Source organism: Biomphalaria glabrata, chromosome 9 (genome assembly GCF_947242115.1).
Source record: "Biomphalaria glabrata chromosome 9, xgBioGlab47.1, whole genome shotgun sequence".
NCBI classification, from domain to species: domain Eukaryota; kingdom Metazoa; phylum Mollusca; class Gastropoda; family Planorbidae; genus Biomphalaria; species Biomphalaria glabrata.
In genome coordinates, this window is record NC_074719.1 from 4,122,319 (window position 1) to 4,149,972 (window position 27,654).

General features: G+C 34.9%; 2 protein-coding genes across 6 annotated transcripts; both read right to left on the reverse strand.

Annotated features, from left to right (window-relative positions):
* Nucleotides 1-2,084: 2,084 nt before the first annotated feature.
* Nucleotides 2,085-11,211, reverse strand: LOC106052071 (mucin-5AC-like). 4 transcript variants are annotated; one of them, XM_013207313.2, is made up of 5 exons: nucleotides 11,075-11,211; nucleotides 7,936-8,216; nucleotides 7,020-7,190; nucleotides 5,341-5,446; nucleotides 2,085-4,220 (listed from the first exon to the last, which is right to left on the reverse strand). In XM_013207313.2, the coding sequence occupies exons 2-5, from the start codon at nucleotides 8,170-8,172 to the stop codon at nucleotides 2,368-2,370; spliced, it is 2,367 nt and encodes a 788-aa protein (XP_013062767.2). In that variant the 5' UTR covers nucleotides 8,173-8,216; nucleotides 11,075-11,211; the 3' UTR covers nucleotides 2,085-2,367. The 4 variants fall into 4 exon arrangements, with proteins under 4 accessions (XP_013062767.2, XP_055896324.1, XP_055896322.1 ...); XM_056040349.1 differs by having other exon boundaries at nucleotides 11,028-11,095; XM_056040347.1 differs by lacking the exon at nucleotides 11,075-11,211 and adding an exon at nucleotides 10,580-10,994.
* A 4,373-nt stretch (nucleotides 11,212-15,584) lies between these two features.
* On the reverse strand, nucleotides 15,585-26,405 carry LOC106077876 (zinc finger protein 345-like). 2 transcript variants are annotated; one of them, XM_056040396.1, is made up of 4 exons: nucleotides 25,977-26,405; nucleotides 23,405-23,796; nucleotides 22,427-22,522; nucleotides 15,585-18,460 (listed from the first exon to the last, which is right to left on the reverse strand). In XM_056040396.1, exons 2-4 carry the CDS (start codon nucleotides 23,750-23,752, stop codon nucleotides 17,042-17,044), a joined length of 1,863 nt encoding a protein of 620 aa, XP_055896371.1. In that variant the 5' UTR covers nucleotides 23,753-23,796; nucleotides 25,977-26,405; the 3' UTR covers nucleotides 15,585-17,041. The 2 variants fall into 2 exon arrangements, with proteins under 2 accessions (XP_055896371.1, XP_055896370.1); XM_056040395.1 differs by having other exon boundaries at nucleotides 25,969-26,405.
* Between the last annotated feature and the right edge of the window lie 1,249 nt (nucleotides 26,406-27,654).

Here is a 27,654-nt window from a genome sequence, read left to right on the forward strand (position 1 = left end):
GCCTATCAATGTCTACGGATGTAGGCTATTACATTATTTTTGAAAATGTGTTAGATTAAATTAGTATTACACTGTAGTCTGTAAAACATGTATTTAACTTGACGCTCATATAAGAGAGTATTATAAAACCTTTAACAATTTTATGCGTGCCATAGTGGCATTCATGAGACCCTTTAGGCCCATTTGACCATTTGATTACCGGCCCATGGGGAAGAAAAGACTATTTGCAACACAAGATACTGAGATTCTACAAAGAGAATTAGATGAATTATTATTATAGCTTTTTTTTTTAATATAGCGCTACTTTCATGCTTATAGCATGCTCAGAGCGCTTTTGGTCCAATCTCATTTGTGGACCGGTTGGGGGGGGGGCATCTAGGAGTTAGTTTTCCGTGCTGCCTTTAGGCGCACAGTAAACACAACTCTGCCCGAGTCGGGTGTCGAACCCCTTCTAGGTAGCCAAGCCCAGCCGAGTTCAAGCGCACTTAGCCTCTCGACCACGCGTCCCACAGAACAGAAATGGGAATCAAATTGCAACATGTCTTTGCACCCAGAAAAATTTAAATTACCGGTATTAAGTGTACTGGTAATACAAATTTGAAACAAATAACCATGGTTAACCAGTTACAACCCAAATATTTAGGTGTTATAATAAATGAAAAATTGAATCTGGGTCCCATATTAATTAGGGGGGGGGCACTTTTATTCTCACATTTTGAAAATTTAGCTGAACACTTGACTTCATTTTGGGCTGAAGAATGCACTATTTGTAAAGTTACAAGCTGCCACCACTCGTCACATCTATTTTGGGAATTGAGGTACATGAGGACTTTTAAACCTATACCACTCACAGATATTTGCTTAGATGATAATAATAATAATGATCTTTATTATCCATGAGGAAATTTGTCTTACAATTTGCGCATTAAAAAAAAATACATTATAACGATAGAAACGAAATATACAATTACATTCACACTAGTTTCACTCAAAAGTAACAAGTGAAATGTTTGTATTGGCTAAATGGATTCTATTCAATGTTTTGCAGCTTTACGAGCTGTGCCAAACGGTCGACTCTTTTATTAGTTTCCTCTGATACCACAATAGGAGGGTATTCACTGCATTGCCATGGGTACCTAATGTCTTTCTAGTATTAATTTCTCCAGCTGAGTAGGCATGGCATTGAGCTATTAAGCCAGACATCCCTAAACGACTATTCTCAGCACACCAGAAGTAGGAATGATGTTAAGGATTATTGATGTAGCGTGGAAGCGTGGTCGAGAGGTCAAGTGCGCTTGAACATGGTTTGGCTACCTAGAAGGGGGCTCGAGGTTCGACACCCGACTCGGGCAGAGTTGTGTTTACTGAGCGCCTAAAGGCAGCACGGAAAACCAACTCCTAGATACCCCCTTCCCCTGGTCTCACAACTGAGCATGAAAGTAGCGCTATATAAAAAGCTATAATAATAATAATAAGAAGAAGAAGAAAGAATAATAACAAAAGAAAATATGGGAACCTAGGCTTGGAGATTAAGCGTCTATGGAAATTGTCCAAAATAACAATATACCCCATTGTTATATCAACCGAGGGGATAATAACAACTGACCTCACAGACACCTTCAAGGCCCTTAACATTCCTAGGAACATCTTCGTTGCCTGTCAGAGGGCGGTACTGCTGCGGACCTGCCACATCACCAGAAAATTCCTCAGTGGAAACTGTTAAAGGGACTAAGATGAATCTTGTTTCTCTTTAGCGAAACTCGACCCTGGCAGCGCCAGAGAATGAATACTCGTTCGTTTCTAACATAATAATAATAATAATAATGATATAAACTTTTAAGATCCTCATATTTCTTTGCTTCAACAACAGCTTTAGTCACACATTTCATCCACTTGTCAAACTTGTTACTATATTTACATGTAGGTAACCAGAACTTATTCTTCTCTCCTTGTGTTAATTTCTTTTTTTTTTTTTTTTTGTTTTGTTACTTTATTATCATTATATATTTTAACTTTCATTCAACTGAAAAAAAAAAAAAAAAAAAAAAAAAAAAAAAAAAAAAAAAGATAAACAAACCAAAAGAAAGAAAGAGACATATGTACTTATTTATATAGGAACAAAAGGTCTTCAAGATTGTAATTACTTCGTAGAAGCCTACTATATCTGTGAATTGGTTATCTCAGGGATTGGCCTATTTAGTTACATGAGTAGCTGCAAAAGGAAAAGATTGTCTCTCGAAATACATATATATGGTAAACAGATCTACAGATCGGGGCAGCAGGAGCTACACACAATAAATTATAACTGAAGTATCGGCATGTCCTATTCAATAGATACAAACTGATTTTGAATCATGTCAAGAGTTCTTACCCTAGTTCAAGCTTTATTTTGTTTAGCCTTTGGTTCTGCTTTATCAATGATTGTATTTCATCCACTTGTCTAATGTCAAGATTCTTCAACACTGAAATGTAGTCAGTAGCTCTGTCCAGGATTCGCTGCCTAGGGGCATAATTATCGTTCGCAATGCATGGAACTTGACTTTTCAACATGGCGTAAAGACTGCTCAATTCTTTTCGCCTTTGTCTCTCCATTTCATTCAGCCAATATTGTTTTACCGAGTACCTTAACGGAGGATAAATTCCATTGGTGCCATTGTCGGTTTCAGGAACAAGAGGTAGATCAGCCATTGTAAAAAAGTTATTTGACGTAGTAGGAACTTTGCTAACACTTTCTGTTGCAGCGTACTTTCGTGTTCGACCTCTTTTGTTGACGAATAAAGGGGTCAATCTTTTTTGAACAATTGTATTGGTAATAGGTGTAGGATGTTTCTTAGAATCTTGCTCTGCTGAGGCCGAGATGGCATACTTTCGTGGTCTACCTCTTTTTTTGACAGTTGTTGGAGTACATTCCCTCTGAAGAATGGTACTGGTGACAGATGCAGGATGTTTAATAGAATCTTGTTCTGCTGATGTAGAGATGGCAGACTTTTGTGAATTACCTCTTTTGTTGACAGTTGTTGGAGTACATTCCCTCTGAAGAATGGTACTGGTGACAGATGCAGGATGTTTAATAGAATCTTGTTCTGCTGATGTAGAGATGGCAGACTTTTGTGAATTACCTCTTTTGTTGACAGTTGTTGGAGTACATTCCCTCTGAAGAATGGTACTGGTGACAGATGCAGGATGTTTAATAGAATCTTGTTCTGCTGATGTAGAGATGGCAGACTTTTGTGAATTACCTCTTTTGTTGACAGTTGTTGGAGTACATTCCCTCTGAAGAATGGTACTGGTGACAGATGCAGGATGTTTAATAGAATCTTGTTCTGCTGATGTAGAGATGGCAGACTTTTGTGAATTACCTCTTTTGTTGACAGTTGTTGGAGTACATTCCCTCTGAAGAATGGTACTGGTGACAGATGCAGGATGTTTAATAGAATCCTGTTCAGCTGATGTAGAGATGGCAGACTTTTGTGAATTACCTCTTTTGTTGACAGTTGTTGGAGTACATTCCCTCTGAAGAATGGTACTGGTGACAGATGCAGGAAGTTTAATAGAATCCTGTTCTGCTGATGTAGAGATGGCAGACTTTTGTGAATTACCTCTTTTGTTGACAGTTGTTGGAGTACATTCCCTCTGAAGAATGGTACTGGTGACAGATGCAGGATGTTTAATAGAATCCTGTTCTGCTGATGTAGAGGTGGCGGACTTTCGTGGTCGACCTCTTTTTTTGACAGTTGTTGGGGAATGTCCTATCTGAAGAATTGTACTGGTTAAAGATGCAGGAAGTATCTTATAATCATGTTCTGTTAATGTAGAGATGGCGGACTCTGTAAAGAATGAGTTGCTTTCTGAAGAATGAGATACAAAAGATGATTCTGATGATGTGGAAATAGCTATCGATGGTGGTTGAGGAGATTCAGGGTGTGTTTTTGTGCCAGAGTTTGGAGACAAAAGTGTGTTTTCACCAACGTATGGTTTTAAGGACTCAGCTCTGCTGGCTGTAATCGCCTGCTTTCGAGAAGACAGCTTCATGGCATAATCGTGCATAATGCTGATGATATTTTTTATAAACTCTGAGTCCAGGTTTTGTTTCTTTGACATTGATCCGTATCTTGATACAATTTCAGCTTTTTGTTTTTTAGTGACATGACCACTGCGGCTGAGTTTGTTTTGGTACCGTAACATCATATCGAATTCATGTTCAGAAGGTATTTCCGAATCTAAAGAACAATAGAAAAAATGTTATCATGAATAAATGTCTATAAAAATAATGCTATTTTATCAATTTCAGAATCAGTGCAAGAGTCATCTATCCTTTAACGATTGTAGGACAGAGCACTGTACTAAAATAATGCCAAAAATCTTGTTTATTTGGTGCACATTTGGTGCACATTTGGTCATTATCTTCACACATAAAACATGCACATCACAGATGATCACTACTACGAAAGGAAGAGAGGTGCAACACACTAGTAAGCTCAAATAACAAAGAAACAAATCTAACAAATTTTTAGTTAGCCTACACTTATTGGAAATTTTCATGCTAAAAGTTGTTAAGTGTATTGTATTTTGATTTCTCATTTAAATGTAAGCAAGTAAAGTAAAGTTCCCCTTTCAGACCTTGTGAACTATAGGACAGATGATGTAAAAAGGTCATCTGTTTCTGTGGCCAATGTTAAAGAGGGTGTCATGTGGCCAGCACAACAACCAACCGCCTTCGCTAAACCCAACTAATGTCAGGTCCCCATTATAGCTGGGTGGAGTCAGAGGCACCCAAAGATCTTGAAATTAAAAATCAAAGTCTTCAACAGGTTTCGAACCATCATTTAACAGTGAGGTGCTAAAATAGTTGTTTTAAAAAAATGTATACTAAATCTATACGTCCATATATTGTACACCAAAAAAAAGTATTTTAAGGATTTACCTCCATTTTATTAAAATCTCTAGTTAAATTACACAGATTCTTTGCCCATTAGCTTGATGGTACATGAATAAGAAGCAAATCTACTATGTCTAGGAGAAGATGTTAAACTTTTTTTCAGCCTTTGAGATATTTTTTTTTCATTGTACTTTGCTCATTAAAATATTGGAAGAAGCTGTATACAAAACAATAGTAGAGAGTATTGACTTTTGACATGACATTGAAATGTTGTACATTTTTTTTCTTTTTTTCATAAATTATGATATATGAAATAAAAGAAACTTCTATTATGCACATTTAATATTTTTCAGCTATATGATGATTTTGCATAACAACTAATGCGTATGTTAGGCTGGTCTGGGTTTAGTGAATCCTTACATTATAGTATTTTTTTCAACTTGATTAAAGAATCTCTTTACCTAAGACAGTTTCATTAGAATGGTTGCCAACTATTTGATCTTGTATGATATCAATGAGCACATTTAGTTCTGAAGTAATTTCCTTTTCTTTCTCAATGGCCTCCAGCTGTTTAAAAAAAAAAAAAGGTACATTAATCCTATCAGGCCTTTTGGTCTGATTATGAGCATTACAATTGACAACTTTAATAATAAAATGAACATTATCATTTAGATTATTGAATGTACTTTTAAAAAATATTAATAGTAAATGAAATAGAAAAAGAAATTTAGGAATTTTTAGGAACAGAAAAAAGTTGTTACCACATTGTTTTACAACAGTAATTTGGTAATTCAGCACACCTAATGCAGAAACTGATACTAGAAATCTGCACCATTTAGGTATAAAAAACAAAACACAATGTTTTTGTAGAAAATAATATAAAAAACATGACTGCCATTATAAAGAAAAATGGTGGCAGAGGTTAATGTGATTTTACTTAAGTTAAAGAGTTTCAAATCAGTAAGAATTTTAGAGTTCTTAGCAATATTTTGTCAAAAAAACAAAAAAAATAATTAGCTTTTACAAATTGTATCATTACTGTAGTACAAGCATCTCATATTTGGTCTTCATAGGGTAACTCTCTCTGCACCTGACTATAGAAAATAAAAAAAAAATATATATTACTGAAGTTTTGGTATGGGTTCCATGATTTTAGATTGGGAAACGTAAAGGTGTGTGGTCCTAGTGCTGGCCACATGACACCCTGCTCATTAACTGTCGATCAAAGAAACTGATGACCTTAAGATCATCCGCTCTGAAAGGGGAACTTTTTTTCTTTCACTGAGCATATTCAATAACTCTATAGGGTTAGGGTTTATTTTTATTTAAGAATAATATTTAGAGTTAGTTTTTGGGCTTCTTATTCTAATGTTTATTCTTATGTACATTAATAGTTTTTTTCTTGTTTATTTTGCTAGTTTTAAATATGCTGCATATTATTGCCTACATTGTAGCACTTACTAAACATCTTTTTGGCCTGTTAATTCTAGTATTCATGATATTCATACTTGTTTGAACAAGTTTATGGGTAATATATTGTTTTTGAAATTTTTCTAAACCGAATCACAAAGATCTTTCTTCAGGGAACAGAACTAAGAAAAAAAGAAGAGGAAGACAGAGGAAGTGATGGGAAGACAGAATGGCCAGGCCTGTCATTGAATGAAATTCTATCCAAGGCAAAGGACAGAGAGGAATGGAGAAAGACGGTTGACAGATCTTGAGTGGTGCCCCAACGGTTCAACGGACTAAGGGATAGGTGAAATGAAGCATAGTCCCCCATCTTTTTTTTAATGGCCATTTTCAATGGAATGGCCCCGATTATAGCCCTAACCACACCATGAATTGAAGTGTTCCACTAAATACTCAGAATGTGCAAAGTGTTCAGTTAAATAAAAAGTTTGGGATACACTGAGCTATAATAAAGAGAAAGAAAAAAAAAAGTGTGAACTTAACGAATTGAGAGATAAGACAAATAGGTTTAGAATCAAAATATCTATTAAAAAAAAATTGGCCTTAAGAACTAGTGAGTTCTAACTTTCATTTGAGTCATAAATAAATGACAAATCCTACCACTAGCATATCTTCCTCATAGTCATTTTAATACAAAAGATACTTAGGGTAGATTATGATATCTATTTACCTGACTCACTGAGACTTCTGAAGCAAGGGTGTGACTAGATGGAATGAAATTTGGCATAATGATAGGTAGATTGTTGCTTATTTTCATTGACATTGCCAAGAGTCTTGAAACTAAGCAGCATGGTTTAGATCTATCTTTAAAATTTGTTGCTTCTGTCTCTTTTGTATTTTCCTGTAAGACAAAAAAAAAAAATCAGTAACCACTTAGGGAAATAATATACCGGTAATCACATTAATAATAATATAATCAGAAATAAATATATATCGGTAAGGTACTCTTGGAAGTGTCCAAAAAGGTTTGAGATAAATCCCTCGAAAGGCTTTTATCCAGTGGCCAGGATTGCAAGTTAACTCTTCACCAACCTCCTTGTCAGGAGGCCCCCCAAAAACAAAGTGATCATTTCTTCACACCTCTTTTTCATGAGACACGACTCTTTAAGCTATCATCATAGGTTCCTTCCCCTATGCAAAGGTCAAAGGCTGAGCCCATTAGGAAACTCTCCATATTCCTATAAGTTACTAGCTGCTCCTTGAATATTTTTAATAATTTTAAACAAAAATTAAGTTATATACCGGTATGCTCTTCAAATATAATATGTCTAAAAGATGCAGGGCTCGCAATGGCCTTCCTTCAGGGAACAGTACCAGGAAAAAGAAGAAGAGACAGAGAAGGAGATGGTAAGACAACATAAAAGAAACATTTTATTCAGGGCAAAAGACATAGGGGAATGAAAGAAGGATGTTGACATTATGTGTAGTGCTAATGGTTAAACAGACAAAAAGAAATGGAGGTGTACAAATTAAAACTAATTTATACTAAAGCTCTTATTAATCAGGAAGAAATATATGCAAAAGTTAGATAAATTATTCTATTTTAATGTGTTTGTTGTCATGTATTTAAGGAAACATTGGCCTACCTCATGCCCAAGATTTAACTTAGAAGATTTTTCAATGTAAAAGTTTTCTAACTGCTGTGTATACAAGTCTGAATTATCGTCTATCATCTCATTTTTTATCCTGGAGATTACAAAGTCTTGATCGTCACATGATCGTGCTAACAAATCTGTTTCCTCTATTTCTTCTATTTCCTCTTTCACATGTGTTAAAAGATTGTTCAATTCACCAGTAAAATCAGGCTTTGTCTGAGTCATCATAAAGGTTTCATAGGTCTCTGTTTCAGTCAATGATACTAATATTCCTGTAGTAAAAAAAAATCAATGTCAATCAATAATCAATAATGTACTTTAAGCACAAAAAACTTTCACAAGTACAAAAAAAAACCCAACATATTTGTTAAATTCTGAAATTTGTTTAGAGAGATTGAACATTGATAACACATGCAATAAAAACTTTCTTAACAGGTTGTACAAATGGATAAATGTCCTAGCATTATGTCATTGCAAAATATAATGAAAAAAAAAATGGACATGAAAGACAAAGGGGAACTTTTTAGCCTGCCAGATCTGCCTACCTAAAAAAGTCCTAATGCGTAATATTGATGGTCAAAATGTGTATTTTGGCACCAGAAAGTGTAACACTTGCGCTATCGACCATTATGCCAAATGTAATAATATATATGCCTATAGTATAGATAGACAGACATAGATCTATAATTTAAATCAAATCTGTGTTAAACTGTCACTAGTAAATTTAGAATCTAGATTCTAGTAGTTGCAGAGCTCTATTAGTAGGCCTACCTCTAGCTAGAGTCTAGATCTACCTAGCTACTAAGTAACTAATACAACATAAATTTACATTAATTTCTCATACTAGACAGTTTAGTTTCTATAATGCCTAGAATCTAGTAATGGAGATCTGGTCTAGAATCTAGATCTAGAGGTCGAGTAGATACCAGAAAAAGACAAGTAGATCTAGATAGATCTAGACTTAGACCTAGTCATTGCACTTCTTTCTACATTGATTAGATCTAGTCATTTGGCCTAACAGTAGGCAGGTCTGAGCCTCCTTCAGCTGTAGAAGGACTATTGTTCATCTCAAGAACACTTTTTCATGTGACTGTGGACAAGACTAACCATTATAGTGTGCCTGAACACTGACCTGCAGTGTTGCAAACTGTGGAGCTTTAGGTTGGGATATCACAGGTCAGTGGGGGAGGCCTACAATAATGATCTGTCTCGGTGTGGAGCCCTATAAAACTACATAAAAGAGCAAAGCTGAGCAATTGGTGCCTAAACCACTAAACTTTGGGCAGGAAGGGTTCATCAGCCTTGGCTGGCTACACACTTAAAGTAAAAAGTTCCCCTTTCAGACCATGCTGTCTATAGGGCAGATGTTGTTATGGTCATCTGTTTCTTTGGCCAACAGTTAACGATGTTGTTATATCGCCAGCACAATGACCAACTGCCTTAACTTCCTCCAACTTAAGTCGGGTACCCATTAGAGTTGGGTGTACTCAGATGCGCCCTAAAAATCCTGAAGTTCAAAATCGCAGTCTTCACCAAGATTCAAACCCAGGTTCGGAAGCTAAGCGCTTAACCACTCAGCCACCGTACCTGCCCATTCAGGAGAAGAAAAACTTTGAATTCAAACCTCTGCTGCATTGTGGTTCTACCCAAACACAGAACAGACTCTAAGAGCCAATCCTAGTGAAAAATCTGAGGCAGTGAGCTTTTTGAAAGTCCCTTTAAGTTCTAGTAAAAAAAATAAATTCTTTTCATATTAGTGGAAGAAATTCTAAGAATTGTAAGTATGAAAAGCATATATATCCTAAAACTGGATGTTGTTGACACATACCGAGAGTGTGGAGGTAAGTATTTTATCAATAACTCTTTGATTAAAAAAAAGGAGGTGTGGTGGCTGAGTGGTAAAGCGCTTGGCTCTCGAACCGACGAGTCCAGGGTTTACATCTTAGGGAAGATTTTTCATTTTGGGAACTTAAGCCATCTCTGAGTTCACCCAGCTCTAGAGATCATAATGTCTAATTATATATATATATATAGTATTTAAGTAAGAATTTAGTCTAATATAGACCTAGATTATATATAGATCTATAACTAAATCTAGATGATCTACATCTATATTTTTATTTTTAGATGACTAGATTCTAGATCTAGAATTTAGATCAGAAGATCTAGAATCTAGATGATTTATGTTGACCATTATGATGTATATACTACATCTATTTCTATATATAGATTCTAGATCTCATCTAGATCTAGATTTCTATTTTATGCTGAATTTCTAGTTCTAGAAAATAAGATCTAGCTAGATCTACCAAACTAGATATATGAGAAATAGAATCTCAATCTGAGTGGTAAAGCTCTTGGCTCTCGAACCGAGGAGTCCAGGGTTTACATCCTTGGGAAGATTTATAATTTTGGGATCTTAAGCTTAAGCCTAAGACAGGACGTCTCTGAGTTCACCCATCTCTAGAGATCATAAAATCTATTCTAGATTATTCTAGATCATAGAATATCGATGAATATAATGACTATTTAATACTATTCTATATATTATATAATACAGTAAGTAAGAATCTTGTCAATCTAGTGACTTTTCTAGTCCTCTAAATATATATATATATATATTTTATATATCTACTTCTAGTCATTCTAGATGTCGATATATTATTATAGAATAATAATAATAATATGACACTGGACTCATTGGTGAGTGATTATGACTAAATCTACTATCTAGACTAGATGATCTTGCATTCTTGGGGCTACATCTAGAAATTTATTTTTAGATGACTAGATTCTAGATCTAGACTAGTCACTAGATCTAGAAACTAGGACTAGACTAGATCAGTAGATCTAGAATCTAAATCTAGTCTAGATGATTAAGATTTCACTTTTTATGTTGACCATTATCATATGATTATCATTATCATCATTGATTATGAAATTATGGGAATATGGATAGTCCAGGATACTTCATTGTTGACATTATGATTTCATTATCATGATTATGGGGATCATCCGTTCATAGATCTAGTATACTATTACTAGATTATACTAAATTATAGATAGATCTATATTATGCATACTGATCTAGAAATCTAGATCTACTCTATAAAAAGATGTAGGGCACTACCCGGTACTGCATCATGCGTGATGTCTGATGAGATGCCTTGTTGTTGATGTTACAAATTTATTAAAATAAATTAAAGTCGATTCACTCCCTTGTTTTTTTAAGGACCTATCATTTACTTTTTCTTCGTGAGAGCTCGCCTTGTGTCAACTAAGGTGTTTTAGATAAGTTAGGATAAGTTATAAACTATTATTATAGTATTATACATGATTCATGGGCGTAGCCAGGATCTATTTTCGGATAAGGTTTTGTGGAGGGGGCAACATTTTTTTCAGTGTCTTTTTTTTTGCACACACACATTTACATTATATATTACATGTTCATTATAGCTAGTTATTTTCTTCGGTGGCATTTTGTATCATAGAACAGACTGTTTCTGGAGGTAGTGGAATGATAGTAGGGTCTGTAAACCATTATGTACCATACTGTGCTCCGCCAGGGCTGAAAAGGTGTTACACGAACTACTGGAATGATTAACTACTAAGCTGTCACGTGAATTTATCTCTTTAAAAAATAAGCAAACTCTTCCGTTAAACCCTCAGAATGCGCGAAGTGTTCCATTAAAGAAAAAGTCTGGGAAACACTGGTGCATACCATTCAGTTTAACAGCAAGGTGGTCTGGGGTAGCGACGTGATTTCCCTCAGCCGGGTATGGGGCGGAGACAAAAATGCATTTTCTAAGATGTCTACAGCACAATATAGAAATAGGTCAAATATTTAATTACCTATGCAATAATATGCACTTTATAAACGGAGTAGCGACTTGTAGAAAAACAGGTCAATGAGTGAAATGTTTAATTAATCCAATGTAAGGTTTGCTTGAACCTTAAACTGATGTAGTTTGCCTTTTGTTTTTAAGCTGTGGCTTAAATTCTCGTATATTTTCTTCATTAATGGAGTTCAGTAACTGGGAGATTGAATATCAACCCCCCCCCCCTATTCCAAATGGCTAGAATGTGATTACTATTGCTTATTTTATTTTTAGGGAGGGTGGGTGAGCCTCACCTTTTATTGGAATCTGGTGACAGGAAACGACTTAGATTTTTTTTTTAAATTGATGGAATTTGTCATAGTTTTACTATACTACCCCTCGTTACGATTCGGTATTGTTGTTTTGCTTTAGATTTTATTTTTGTGGGAGCGTTATGGAGTGTGTGTGTTTCTATGATGTCGGTGAGAAGAAGTTTGCGATTGGTTGGTGGCAATGATCAACGATGCAAGATAAGCAGTAGGCCTACTGTCGTAAGCTGTTTTGTGTACATCGGAAAAGTCCAGGATGCCAGAGTGTAAAGATGTTAGGTTTTGTTTGGGCACGCTGTGGCTTTTAAAACCTGGTGTCCTGGGTTCAAATCTCGGTGAAGACTGGGATTTGTAGGGCGCATCTGAGGCCACCCAACTCTTATGGGTGCCTGACGTAAGTTTGGGAACGTAATGGCGGTTGGTCATCCTGTTAACCGTTGGCCAAAGAAACAAATAACTTTAACCTCGTCTGAACTATAGATCGCAAGGTCTGAAAGGTCTGAAAAGGGAACTTTATATATATATATATATATATTATTTTTAGATTTTGTTAAAATAGGCCTATCATTTTATATTAAAACTAAAGTATTTTACATTTATTTCATTTCATCTCGAGTTAAATTGAGTTTTGTTCACAAAGAAGATATTCAAGTTATTTCAACTTTGTAAGTTATGATATATTACGCCTACATTGGTTGAGTTGTCTACCAGCAGTTTGGCGCTATATAAGTCAACGACCGACAACAACAGGAATGGAACTCAAAACCACCGTCAATATTCATGAATTAGCACTTGTTGTTTTGATTGTTGTTTTTTTTTATATAGGGTCCTTGTAGAACCGGACAGAACGTCGCTCGACCATTCTGTGTTGTCAGATGACTACATCCCTCATGACGCTTCTGAGCTCTGTTCACGACGCCGAACCGTCATGTAGACACTCGTTACGGTTGACCGCTCGAATAGCGCTGGCCTAGGCTGGGACGATTTGCGTCGGCTGACTACACACACACCACTACCCACATATGTCTTCTTATCTTATCTTATATAATACAGACGTTACTCCAAAAAAGAAGATGATTACGTCCTACGCGTCATGCATTTAGTCATGCATATTAACCAATGACTTAAATTCTGCCAAGTCACTGGTTTTCCTGGCTAGCTCAGGCAACCCATTCCATGCTCTAATAGCACTAGGGAAGAAGGAGTATTTGTACAAATTTGTTCTAGCATATGGGACGAGGAATGTGCCTTTATCTTTGTGTCTTTCAGAGTATTTTATTAAATTTTGTTTTTGTATTTGAAGATTATGGTTCAGTGTTTTATGTATTATTGCTACTTTACTTTTGAGCCTTCTGTCCTGAAGGCTTTCTAAATTTAGTGATTTTACTAAAGGTGTTACTCTAGTCAAATGTGAATATTCGTTTGTTATGAATCGCAATGCTCTATTTTGTGTCTGTTCTAGTTTCTTAATGTTTTCTTGAGTTGAGGGGTCCCAAACGGAGGATGCATATTCTATTATTGGCCTAACCAAGGTTCATAAAAGTATGTTAGAAACAAACGAATAGTCATTCTCTGGCACTGCCAGTGTCGAGCTTCGTCAGAGAGAAACAAAATCATTGTAGTTCCTTTAACAGCATCAACTGATATATTTTCAGGTGATTAGCCAGGTCTGCAGCAGTACCGCCCTCTGACAGGTTATGAGGATTCTCTTTAGGGCTTCGAATGTGTCTGCGAGTTTCATTACCCTATAACAACATGGTGTCTTGTTCCTTTAGATAGCTTCTATAGTCGTTTAATCTACGCTTAGTTTTTGATATGTTCTTCATTTTTCAATTTCCGTTTTCCGTATATTACGGAATAGTGGTACGGCGATGTCAATTATAGTTGCTGATTTTTTTTTTTTTTTTGCCGATAAACAGTAAATATGGGCAATTAAAAATCCATCGTCTCATCAGTCAAAATAACTCGAGAACCTCCGGTATTTGTATTAAAGAGGCGTACCTTTCTTAATTAGAATGTGTCAAAGCCAGGTGTTGATGTATTCGTTTCACGACTTCCTTATGACGACCTTGATAAAGTGTAGGCCTACAACGGACTCAACCGTAGGAATGGCGTGTTTTGAGCCGCGCTAATGAAGCAGCCTTGTCAGTCGTCACCAAGTAATAGAGCCAGAAATTTTCAGTAGATTGCTTCTTTTTTTTTTCCCATTGGTGAATCTCATGCCCTACGTCATCTAAACCACTATTAACATCAGTTGTTGTTTTGGTTTTTTTTGCCAGATAATCGTATTTGCTAAGGAAGATTTGTTGAATGAGGCAGGGGTGGAGATGGAGCTACATAGTTTGTATATGCTCCGTATTCAACTGCCTTCATCCCTCCTGAGGACATATAACCGTATGGTGCAGGCAGCGAAATTATTATTATTCTATAATTATTATTGAAATGGAGTTTTGGTTACGATAGTATCGATTTTTATTGAAGGTGATATAGCCCTCCCCCCCCCCCCCCAATTATTGGTTACACTGAAATTTGTTGACGGTAGTTTTTTGTATATTTTTTTATTGGATTAAAAAAAAAGGAGTGTGGGGGCTACATCAAAACCTTCTTGGCTATTACCATGAAAACTGATGTGTAACTGGTTTGACTTCACTCATGGAACTTGATGACTGTAGTTTTGCTTTATTTTTTAAAATACTAACACAAAACTATAACTTACTAATTGTTTTTGTTGTAGTTACCATATAAAGGTTATCTGTTTCTGTGGCCCATGGTTAACGAGGGTGTCAGGTGGCCGGCACAACGACCAACCGCATTTGCTTTCCCCAACTAAAGCCAGGTAGCCATTAGAGTTGAGTGGATTTTGACATCCAGTCTGTACTACCCCCACCTCCTTTTCTGGCTTTACTGTTTTACGAAATGACGCAATGCCTTACTCAATTTTGGCAGTATTCAAGGTTTTTGAACTAAGGAGGGCTGCATAGGTCATAGTTAATATTAAACTCTTAATAGCAACGGTTTTGAGAGTTTTAGAAAGCATGTAGAAAATTGTATCCTTTATTTCTTTTATATTTGTAAAGAAAAATTGTTATTGATTGTTTTGGCTGCATTACACTAAGCCTAACAGAATACAAAGCAATAGTTAAAAAATACAAAGTTTCCCTTTCAGACCTTGCAATCTATAGGGCAGATGATGTTAAGGTCATCTCTTTCTTTGGCCAATGGTTGATGAGCAGGGTGTCATGTGGCCAGCACAATTACCAATCGCCTGTACTCTCCTCAATTAAGTCAGGTACCCTTTAGAGCTTTATCCAGAAATTCAAAATCCCAGTCTTCACCAAAATTGGAACCCAGGACCCCAGCTTCAGAAGCCAAGCACTTAACCACAGCCACCGGGCCCCCACACACATTATATCAGTTATTGATAACACAAAGTATAACAGCACAAATATGTAGCATAATATCACAATTAGTTTTAATTGAAGACAAAATATATCTTTTTAAGATATTGCCTATTAAACATATAAATGAAAACATATAAAATGTAAAAATAAAATACACATTTTTTTAATAAATGGCATTGGTGGCAGGTTTTAAAACAAATATCAATTCAAAGCATATATATTTAAAACAAAAGAGCTGACAAAGTTCAATTTAAAAAAAAAGTGTTTATTTATGAAAAAAAAATTTCAATACTTTACTATTTATCATGACAATCTAAAGAATCACTACATAAATTGAAATGTTCATTTTTAGCTAATAAACTTCTGCTTGCTATAATTTTTTTGATATTCTCTGAGAGACATGTACATACATTTCATTGGTAAGTATGCTTGATACACATTAGATGTTTAAAATCAAATCAACCACAGATTTCTGTAAATACTTCAGACCATATCTAGCCAAGATAGTAGTAAAGTTTAAAGCAGTTGAATCTAGGGTTAAAATAAAAAATAAACAACACAAAAACTCATGCATAGAACACAAATATTCAATTTCTTTAGAACCATGTAAGCACACAATAACAAACAATATAAGTGACAATGTGTAAACCTTTTTTAAAACTATGAATAGTTATAACCAAACACATTTAAATCCCATATTGTTTGGCTAGGCATTAAAGTACATAAGTGTACAATATCTAATAAGTTAACAAATTTAAAAAAGTATATATATTAATTCATTAATTTTTTTTTAATCTTTGACATTGTTGTTTTATTTTTATTATAAACCTGCCAAACGGAAATTTCAAATCTGAAATCAACGTTTATATCTATAAAACAAATCTAGACTCTTAAGTATGTATCTGAACTGTTCCCTAACAATAAACTATTTAATTTAAACTGGGGAAAAGAAATAAAGAACATTCTAATACAGCAAATGTTGTGGTTGAAATGGCAGAAAATATTTCCAACACTTGGACTTAAAACAAGTGAATCATAAAGTGAGTTCAGAAAATCCATAAAAAAAAAAAAAAAAAAGAAAACACTTGTTGCATGAATCAGTTGAAACGTTTCAAATATGAAGATAAAGACAAATGTTCAAGACATATTTAACATTGACAGTTTGAACTTGTGTGTGCCGTAATCAAATCTAGAGCTATAAAGTACAATTCTTTTGACATTAAAAACTGCCTGGTCGTGCGGTTTGCACGCTGGACTGTCGTTTGGACTTATCAATGGTCCCAGGTTCAAACCCTGTCAGCTCCCATCCTCTGTCGTCCTGCGGGAGGTTTGGACTAGGAAGTAAACTATCTTCAACTCTGAAGGAACATCCGAAACATGTAAAACATATGTTTTACATATGTTTTTTAACCAGTTTGAACTGATTGGTGTTTTATCCAATGTGCAAATTGTGGAAATTATTTCTGGTATATATCACATTTAAATATTGTATTTTTGACCAGAATGAATCACTTAGCCAATTTTCACATTTGAAGAGGGCAAAAAATTTTTAGGGACAAATTTCCTGTTTAATGGTTACATCAGCATGAAGCATTTGGTGCTTTTTCAAAGTTGAAGCACGAGAAAATCCTTTCAGACATATTTGACATTTAAATCGTTTTTCACCAGTATGAATCACTTGATGAGTTTTCAATTTTGAAGATGAATGAAATTCTTTCAGGCAAATTTGACATTTAAATGGATTTTTACCAGAATGAATCTTTTCGTGTGCTTTTAAATGGGAAGGATACAAAAACTCTTTGAGGCATATTTCACACTTAAATGGATTTTTACCAGCATGAACAACTTTGTGAGTTTTCAATTTTGAAGATGAATGAAATTCTTTCAGGCATATTTGACATTTCAATGTTTTTTTACCAGAATGAATCTTTTCATGTGCTTTTAAATGGGAAGGATAAGAAAACTCTTTCAGGCATATTTGACATTTATTTGGATTTTCCCCAAAATGAGTCAATTCATGTGTTTTCAAATGGGAAGGATACGAATATTCTTTTAGGCATACTTGACATTTAAATGGTTTTTCGCCAGAATGAACCACTTGGTGACCTCTCAGATTTGTAGCTCGAGAAAATCCTTTGTGGCATATTTGACATTTAAAAGGTTTTTCGCCAGAATGAACCATTTCGTGTGATTTCAAAGACGAAGGGTACAAGAATTCTTTTTGACAAATGCGACATTTGAATGGTCTTGCACTAGTGTGAATCAGCTGGTGGGTTTTTAAATGTGAAGATAGAAAAAATTCTTTCAGACATATTTGACATTGAAATAGTTTTTCCCCCGTATGAACCACTTTGTGACTTTTCAAATGTGAAGCTCTAGAAAATCCTTTGAGGCATATTTGACACTGAAATGGTTTTTCACCAGAATGAATCCTTTCATGTATTTTCAAATGTGAAGGGTACAAGAATTGTTTTAAGCATATCTTACATTTAAATGGATTTTCACCAGAGTGAATCATTTTGTGTGCTTTTAAATGCGCAGGATAAACAAACTCTTTGAGGCATATTTGACATTTAAATGGCTTTTCACCACAATGTAACTTTTGGTGACTTTTCATATGCGAAGAATACGCAAATTTTTTGTGACAGATTTGACATTTATATGGTTTTTCCCCAGTGTGAATGACTAGATGTCTTTTTAAAAGTGAAGTTGTCGTAAATTTTTTATGACAAATGTGGCATTGAAATATTTTTTCAGCATGACTCCGCTGATGTTTTTTTAATAGTGCAGGTTTAGTGAACTCTTTGAGACAAGCCTGACATTGAATTTTTTTTTCCACTTGATCACAAGAATTTGGTATCTCTTTACCAGAAACTGTTTCTTTAGAATGGTTTCCAGCAACTGGATCTTGCATGTTATCAGTGAGTACATTTGTTTCCAAAGTTGTTTCCTTTTCTTTCTTAATATCCTGTAACAAAAAGAATTTATTCATTATTACATTAATAATTTAATAATAAAAATAGCATCTCCTTTTAGATTATAGTAAGTACAGGTCTTTTATCATTTATAATAATATATTTATTTTGAGATAAATAGAAAAAGAAATTAAGCGATTTTCATCAAGGAAACATATCCCTTTTGCAATCTTTTAAACAGTCAATTGTTGATTTTGTAAACCTATTATAGGAATTGATATTGAAAATCTGCATGATTCTAGATATGAAAGAAGTATGGGCATAGCCAGGATCTTTTTCTGTGGAAAGGGGGGTAATTGGGGGGGATCTTTTGCTTCCCCCTCTCTCCCATATATATATATATTATTGTAAATGTGGTGTTAGTTTGGATACGAGTAGTAGTGTGTGTGTAGTCAGCAGACTCAAATTACCCAAGGTCAGCACTAGATGAGTGGTCAACCATGACGATGGCAACAGTCTTCCTTGGTGACTGGCAAAGTTTCAAGAAACATCTAAAGTGAACACCACTCATGACAGCCATGTTAGATGTAGCCACATGATCAACCCGAATGATCGAACAATGTTCTATTGGTTTCTGGAAGGTTAGCGGGGACCCTATAGAAAGATAGGAAGTGTCGCAGTCAAGATGGTTCACTACATGCTTGACTTGGTTTGGTGTGGTTTGGCGGTGTGGTTCTGTACGGCACACTACAATGGTTTGGTGCGGAGTAGAGTCAAGACACCTCGTGAGTACGAGACGATGTCTTGATCTTGATCTGTGATCAAGTCTGACAAAATGAGCCGAGTGTGTGAAGTCAGTCCTGAACAGCTGAACCCAGTGCCAGAGACGAGGCAGAGAGGCCAGTAGAGTTTGATACAGCGGTACAATTGTTTAGGGTGAAACATTTGTTGTCCTTTCAGTGCTACATGTTGCCAATAGTACAGTATTGGCTGTGATTTATTGGACATCAAACTGTTATGTTATTTTGGAGCCCTGAGTTGTTAAGTTCTTTAATTAGGTAGTGTTGTATGGAGCAGTTTGCAGACAGCCTGTTTAGTGAGAATTGTTACAATTATATATACCGGTACATGTATGTGTGCATGTGCACGCGTACATATTTTTATTAAATTCCAACCATTCATTCTTTCTGATATTTTTTGTACTCTAGAATAGGTTCTTCTTGGAGTTAGTGGATAGATAGTAGACACCCCGCCCTTTCAAGCTAGGAGGTTTGGTTTCTCAGCTGCCCCGGCACCAAGCATTATTTCCAGCATTAAAAAAAAAAAGTCGTTGCATCCACTGTAGGCTGCTCAAGTCCTCAGACACACACTATGCCTACAAATAATATATGTAAATATTATAGGCATGTTTAAGTCTTCATTTTCATTCTAATCATTTACAAAAATGAGTTTTTGAGTGATTAGCGTTAGAAAAAAAAACTAATTAGCTTTCACACATTTTACCATTGCTGTAATAGAAGCATACCATAATGTTTGTACTTAAAAAAAACAAACTTCACTGAACTATATCTTATCTCATTAATTACAGACATTACTCCAAAAGAGATAATTATGCACTATGCATATTCATGTATCACTCTAGTCATGCATGTTAAACAGTGACAAAACTCATCTAAATTATTTTGTTTCCTGGCTGATTTAGGCAACCCATTTCATGCTCTAGTAGAATTAGGGAAGAAGGAGCACTTGTACAAATTTGTCCTAGCATGTGAAATAAGAAATGTGCCTTTATCTTTGTGTCTGAGTATTTTATTCAGTTTTGGTTTTGTACTTGTAGATTATGGTTCAGTGTTTTATTATCTATTACTAGATAGCACTTAAGACAACTATATACAGTTAGGTTGTCATGTTTTTTTTTTATATTAAGAATAATGCATGCACATTTTTTGGAGTTACTTAAAGCTAGTTCTTAGCTAGGATGATAATAAAAATCTTGTTTCAGAAAATTTTTAACCAAATTCTAACCCTTACTCATTATACATTAATACTTTTTATTTTTCTTATAAAAGTGCAAACTTTCCTTCTGAATGTGAATTTTTTTTTAATTTCTTGTATTAGAGCTTTCACCTAAAGATTTCCTCCCATTCTAAATGCAAGCCTTAAAAAGTGATAATCAAATTTCACACAAATATTTGAACATCTAGTGGTAAAAGGGTGGAGCGGTAAAGCACTTGACTTCCGAACCGGGGTCCTGGGTTCAAATCCTGGTAAAGAGTACGATTTTTTTATTTCTGGATCTTTGGGTGCCTCTGAGTCAACCCAGCCTGACATTAGTTAGGGAAAAGTAAAGGAGGTTGGTCGTTGTTAGTCTAGATCTATTACAAATTTAATTACATGACTGATCTAAACTAATTGATACACTTAATATAAGCTTTTTTTAAAAAAAGAATTTTTGTGTACTTTTCTTGTTAAAAGTTTAAAAATGGAAAGTGAAAGTAGAGCTAATAAACTTAAGACTTTCAAGGAGAGTTACAACTTATTATGGCCAGTTTCCTATCCATTTGGGGAAGAAAGACTGTAGACTACAAGAGAAAACTGAGAAGAACACTTTAAAAACTGCAAACTACAATTAATCAGGATTGGCTTGTTAGCAAGCAACTTCTACCCTATAAACTAATGCCTTACTATAATTTCAGAGATGAATGTTGACTCAGGAGGGACTTGTGCTTAAAGTCGCTACCATCAGCAATGGAACACAGCCATGTCTGAAAAGTGAGAGTTTATTCTGGCCAGGAATGGCTGGTGACATAAAGCATTACATTTCAACCTGTGAAATATGTCAAGCTTTTCAATTAACCAACAGAAAGAGACTTAAATGAATCATTAAGTTCCATTGGAAAAGGTTGGTGTTGATCTTTTCAAACTGGACAGTAAAGACTATCTTGTCTGTGTGGACTACTACAGTAACTATTGCAAAGTTGATCACTTAGAAATACCAGGGCAGTAACATTTGTAAGGGAACTAAAAGCTTATTTGCTAGATATGGCATCCCATCTACAGTGGTCAGGTATAATGGGCCTCAATTCTCATTTGAGAGCTTCACAAAATTCACCAAGAATTGGAGTTTCAATCACCTGATGAGCAGTCCACATTACCACAGATAAAAGGGTGAAGTAGAATCAGCAGTGAAGATATAAAAACTATGATGAATAAATCAGGTGAAGGAATGTATCACTGAAATCTAAATTTACATGTGAAGAATCCCACCGCCTACTGATATGAAAGCACCAACATATACAACTAGCTCAGGCAGAGTGGTCAAATCTACAAGAACTAGTTTCTATGAATATGACTGACCTTAAACACTGGAGGATGTCACATTTATGTGAATATTTAACTCCAGGTTGAGAAAGAAGTGTTTTCATTATTTTGTGTGTGTTGTCTCCCTTGTTCTAATATTCAGAGTATTTATAACACTCTAATATTCAGAGTGTTGACATGTTTTGTTCTTATAGTGCTGTAACAGTCTTCTAATATTCCTCCAAGTATGTCAATAAAATGGAATGATATTTTAAACTGCTGTGGCTGTAATCTAAATCATTAGTGATAATGTAACACGTTACTACTAAAGTAGAAAGTATATTACGAGGAGAAATGAACTTATTGCACAAGTCAAATCAATCAAAAAGAGACGCTGCCCAAGTGTAAGGTCAAATCTAAGAATGACAGTAAAGCAGAGCATGGAAAAACTGAAAGGGTAATGTAAAGGTAACAAAAAAATTAACTACCTAGTAATTGCAAAGAAGAAAAAGAAAACATGAAGTTATGGGACACTTGAGGTGTAAAATTAAAACAGCTAGCCAAGAAAAAAAAAAAGAAGACTTAAAGAAATTTTGTTTCCTAATAAACCAAAAAAAAAAATATATACATTTAAGTAATAAACAATGACTATATAGTCATTTTTGTACAAAAATTGCTGCTTACAACTCTGCTAAACTTTATTTTCAGATAGTATTTACCAGACTGTTGTTTGTCTTCAGTTTCACCACCAGGGACCAAGGTTTTTTGCTTTCTTTAAAATTGGTTCTTTCTATCTCTTGCTTTACATTACTCTCCTGTCAAACCAAATAAAAATAACAAATAATTTAAGAAACAATATAAGAATTAAAATATATATACACAAATACCCTGGCATCATTCATTCACTACCACTCACTAATCAACAATTCTACCACTTCAGGTAGACGAAACGATACACCTTAACCTATCAACACTAAACCATTTTCACAATTGAAACCAAAGCTGTTATCAAAAATGATTTAATATAATGTTTAAAGATACATTGCCAAAAATGTGTGCTTCCTATTTTTTGTTAGCTAAAAAGATTCTAATTCCTAATTATAGGTCTCATTTTTAATTCTACATGTAAATCTAGATAAAGTCTAAATATTTTTTTCCTAGTACTAACAAAATAGGTGTGTGCATGATTGAGGAGAGGGGGGGCGTGTTAATAAATTGGACTATTCCAATTTGGTGTAACAAATACTAGAATTTAAGGGAAAGGAGAACATGTGGAAATTGGTTATGAAAAAATAAATAAGGTGGAGGGAGTTTTCTGCAAGAAATCTATGTATGTGAAAGAGCAGAATAATGCGCAGGACGCAATAAAAAGGTGGTTCCTACCAATTGTTGAAAGTGGAAAAGATAAGAAAGGAAGGGGGGAGGGGGGGGCAGAAGTAAAAACAATACATGAGAACAAATCAACAGGAGTTGCAAGTTGGTAATGCTACTTAATAAATAAATACGTACATACAAAATAATGTACTAAATTATTTTAGCTTCATATGAAAGGGGAGAAATTGTAGTCCCGTGTCAATTTGTAAATATTCATAAAAATATATTTAAAAAAAAGATGGTTATTTTTAATATTTGACTGATACATATGTTTATATTAAAAATGTGTTTGATGTCATGTATGTCAGTAAACAATGGAATACCTCATGCCCAAGGCTGACATTCGAAGAGTTTTCAGAATCACAGTTTTCTGATTGCTTTGTGTACAAGTCTGATTTCTCTTCTAACATCTCATTTTTTATTACCGAGACTTCAACGTTTTGTTCTTCACACGGTTGTGTCAAGTCTGTTTCAGAGTAACAGTTTCCTGTTGGTTGTGTACTCAAGTCTGATTCCTCTTCATCTATCCTCTCACTTTTTATCATCGGCACTTGGAAGTCCTGAGCTTCACATGGTTGTGTTACTAAATCTGGTTCTACCACTTCCTTCTTCACATGTTTTAAGGCATTGTTCAGTTCAAGAGAAAAATCAAGCTTTGTGTCAGACATCATCAAAGTCTGGCAGGCCTGTATTTAAACTTGTTTATCTTAAGCTCCTATTGAAAAAAAAAAGATTAATAAAAAAGTCAGAGTTTGTGAATAAAAAATGAAACAATGTTTTTACAAAAATTTAGCACAAGTAAAATTATAAGACTTAGAAATCTTTTATACAGACAGTGAATATTGATACACTTTCAACCTGCATGTGTGATTATGTAGTGAGAGAAATTTATAAATATAATTATTCAAATTCTTCTGAGAAAATAATGCTGCAGTCTGGTGTTTGTGACTGAAAGAGAATGAATGGCAAAGGTGTCAGTTTTTGTCTCCCTTAGTAAGCACATTTACTCTGACTAGACCAGTAGACACCTTAACTTCCTATACTTGCACCATACACCACTACAACATATTCACACAGGGTGAAGGTCAAGAGGCTAAGTACACATGAACTTGTCTTGGCTACCTATGAAAGGGGCTCGAGGTTCCACAAACGATTCGAGCAGAGTTTGTTTACTGAGCACATACAGGCAGCACGAAAAACTTTCTCCCAGATACCCCCTCCCACTGGTCCATAACATTCAGGCTTTGAACCATTGTATTTTCAGCCTTTTTATTCAAAGCTTGGATCTGAAATACAGCAGACATCATTAAGCCTGCCTGTTTCAGGTAAGACGAGCACCATACCTATCGACAGAACAAGCATTCCCAGAACCTCCAGCATTTTTTAGCTGGTTCACGCTGAGCGATCTGGACAGACAACACAGTGGAACCAACCAACATCTATACTGCCCTGAACCAACAAACAACTGGACCACAAGAAAAAGCCCCAATGATTAGAGAGGCAATACTATACACTTTAAAAAAAGCCTATATTTTTCTTTGCTTTTTTTCCCATGCCAATTGCTCTAACTTTAGCATCCAGTTTTGAAGTAAGATCCTGTATACCTGGTCTACATTGTCTCCAATTAAGGAGGTCTACATCATCTGCAAACATGAGATTGAAAATAGGCTGCCCACTTAAATGGTCAAGCTACCAGTAAATCCTTCTAGGCCTAGGCATCTAGATCTAGTCCATCATATGGATGGCTGCCTGGTCGTGCGGTTTGCGCGTTGGACTGTCGTTTGGATTTATCGATGGTCCCGGGTTCAAACCCTGCCTGCTCCCATCCCCCGTCGTCCTGCGGGAGGTTTGGACTAGGAAGTAAACTATCTTCAACTCTGAAGGAACATCCGAAATATGTAAAACATTTTACAAACAAACATTTTACAACATTTTATTCATAATATAAAAATAAATCTTAACTAACATGCTCCAGAAATATGTAAAAAAGAGTTGGAGAGAGAATGCATTCTTGTTCACTAGATTTACCTCGGCTATAGTCACTACAATCTACATTATCATTATTAAATAGCACTATGAATGGCTGCTGAGCCCTGAGCCGCCTGATTGATATCTAGACTAGATCTAAATCTAATATAATGTTTTTGGGGTTTTTTTTTGTTTGCTTTTAAAAATGTGTTAGATCTATCTATTATTAGTAAAGTAGCCTCTAATCATCTTAATTTTAATGATTATGATCTATCATTCTATGATTATCATTAAATCATTATGAAATATATTAATCATTAATATATTTTACATATATATGGCTATGGCCCATGCGCATAGTACCACATAGTAACAGTAACAGTAACAGAGTGAGAGTCAGGCCAAGTATCAATTCAATATAGTTAATATACTATAATATAGATCTACTATCATATCAACCTAATTAAGTACTTCAAGTATAGATCTGTATATCTTAGTCGTCTTAGTAAAGGCAAAACACTAGACACTGTCTACACACAGTGACACACAGTAAACTTCAGTAAACTTGTATCTCTACACTCTGTGACTACACTCAAAAATATCATATTATTGAATTATTCATATTAATGATAATGTGATTAATATAAATATATGATAAAATTATGATTGATATATCAATATGATTGAATATGTCAATGACTTCAACATTCACATTGATGATTGTGTCATACATAGGACATAGTCATTTAAATCTATTAAATTTATAATGATAAGATAATCATAATCTTATTTAATCCCCACTTACCCCAGGGCCCAGCCCCAGCCATCATCATCGTCATCATATTAATCATAACAGTTTAGGTGATAACATCATACATGACCATCATTGACCATGTCATTATGATTATGTGACACTTACCTTTTAACTTTTCCATTTCTAGATCTAGATTAAATGAAACTTTATAGATCTATCTAGACTAAGCAGAGTCTAGATTTGTATATATAGATTGTCTAATATATAGAGTCTATATAATATATTATTAGATCTAGCTCTAGCTACTATTCAGTATTCAGGTGAGGACATGTCAGTACGGCAGCATACGTTCATTTAGAATCTCGATCTATTTTCTAGATCTAGAGTCTCATACACCAAATCTCCATAGTTGTCAACTTATTGACCTGATTGATAAGCCAGGGTCAGGGGTCTGCGATGTAAAGTTTTAACCTTTATAGATCTAGATCTAATTAATATTGATAGATCTAGATATTTTAAACTATTACTAGAATCTATATAGATCCTAAATCTCTAGTCACTACACTTTAGATCTATAAATCTAGATGTCACGTCACCATACCGGTAGATAAACGTATGACACAGTAAACGTAAGGATAGACTGCGCGCTGCCACTTGCGTATCAGTATCATTTTGCGAACGGTACCCAAGCGTCGAATGATTATAGAAGGGGGGACCACAGCTTCCATTCCAATAAGGTGCTGTTTATTGACATGTATACTAACATTACCTCACCTGCACGCGCTTTATTAGTAGGGTGTTATCTCTCCTCTTATAGTAAATCTAGACCAAGTCTTTAGATCTATCTAGATTTTGAAAATCTCATCATAGAGTAAGGCTAGGGGTATCAGTGTACAACGAAGGCGCCTATTTCACTATTTCCTTAGAGATAGATTCTCCTTTGCAGTTCAGCGCATATGATGAGCAGTGAAACAGCAGAGGAAAAGCTTCCCACAGTCCAAAATGAGCTGTTTGCGGAATGCAAGAGTAGGCCTATGATTTGAAAGGATAAGCCTATTAATTGTTTGTCCAGTGTTTGTTGTATTGTTTGGTGCTCTTGAAGTTAATATTTTGACTGATGAAATTGCAGATAGGCCTACTGAGATACCTTGCAGGTACTAAGCGAATATCTTTTGAGTGTTCAATTGGTTGATTAAGGTGTTTTTTTTTTTCGAGAAGGCTTCATTGGTTTTATTGCTGTCAGCAAATGCATAAAGTATATATATGGTCTAGAGCAGTCCAGTGGTTCCCAAACTTTTTTGTCTCGTAGACCCCTTGCCATGTTTTCTGCTTTTCGGTAGACCCCCTGCTTAACTTATATTGCTTTTTTTTTTTTTGCAATTTATTTTAAAACTAATTTCTAATTTTAGTGATTTGAAGAGTGAAAATGCAATTTAAAAATACATATAAAGTATTAAATAATAACTCATTTTTATTGATAAAATTCAAATTTAACCAATTAAATATGTATTGCTGGAATCATCAAACACACTGGAAATGTTTTTTTACCCAGGCTTATCATCTGTTCCTATGATGTCATGTTTCATACATTCTATGAAGAAGACATTCAAACAATAAATATTAATTAATCAATTTGTTTTAAGTATCATTGTAAAAGTTTTCGCAAAGAGTTTCTCGTGTATCTTTCACGTGTCCGCCGAACTGTTTTCACTAAAGGAGAAGGGGCGAAGGCGAGTAACTGGCGCCTTAGCCAGTAGGCTTCAAGCAGGAAGAGCTCATTAGCCACATAGCAGAAGGAAAACTGAATTTAAAAATCTGCTGCCTTGCAACTATTCCCAAACATGGGAAAGC

Coding starts and splice junctions, on each gene's coding strand:
- LOC106052071 (XM_056040347.1), bottom strand. Junction 7,191..7,935: donor AGTTAAATCTTGGGCATGAG/GTAGGCCAATGT, acceptor TTTGTCTTACAG/GAAAATACAAAAGAGACAGA. Junction 4,221..5,340: donor TTCTAATGAAACTGTCTTAG/GTAAAGAGATTC, acceptor ATTGTTCTTTAG/ATTCGGAAATACCTTCTGAA.
- LOC106077876 (XM_056040396.1), bottom strand. CDS start 23,752: ATGATGTCTGACACAAAGCTTGATTTTTCTCTTGAACTGAACAATGCC. Junction 22,523..23,404: donor ATGTCAGCCTTGGGCATGAG/GTATTCCATTGT, acceptor TTGGTTTGACAG/GAGAGTAATGTAAAGCAAGA. Junction 18,461..22,426: donor TGAAGACAAACAACAGTCTG/GTAAATACTATC, acceptor TTTTTGTTACAG/GATATTAAGAAAGAAAAGGA.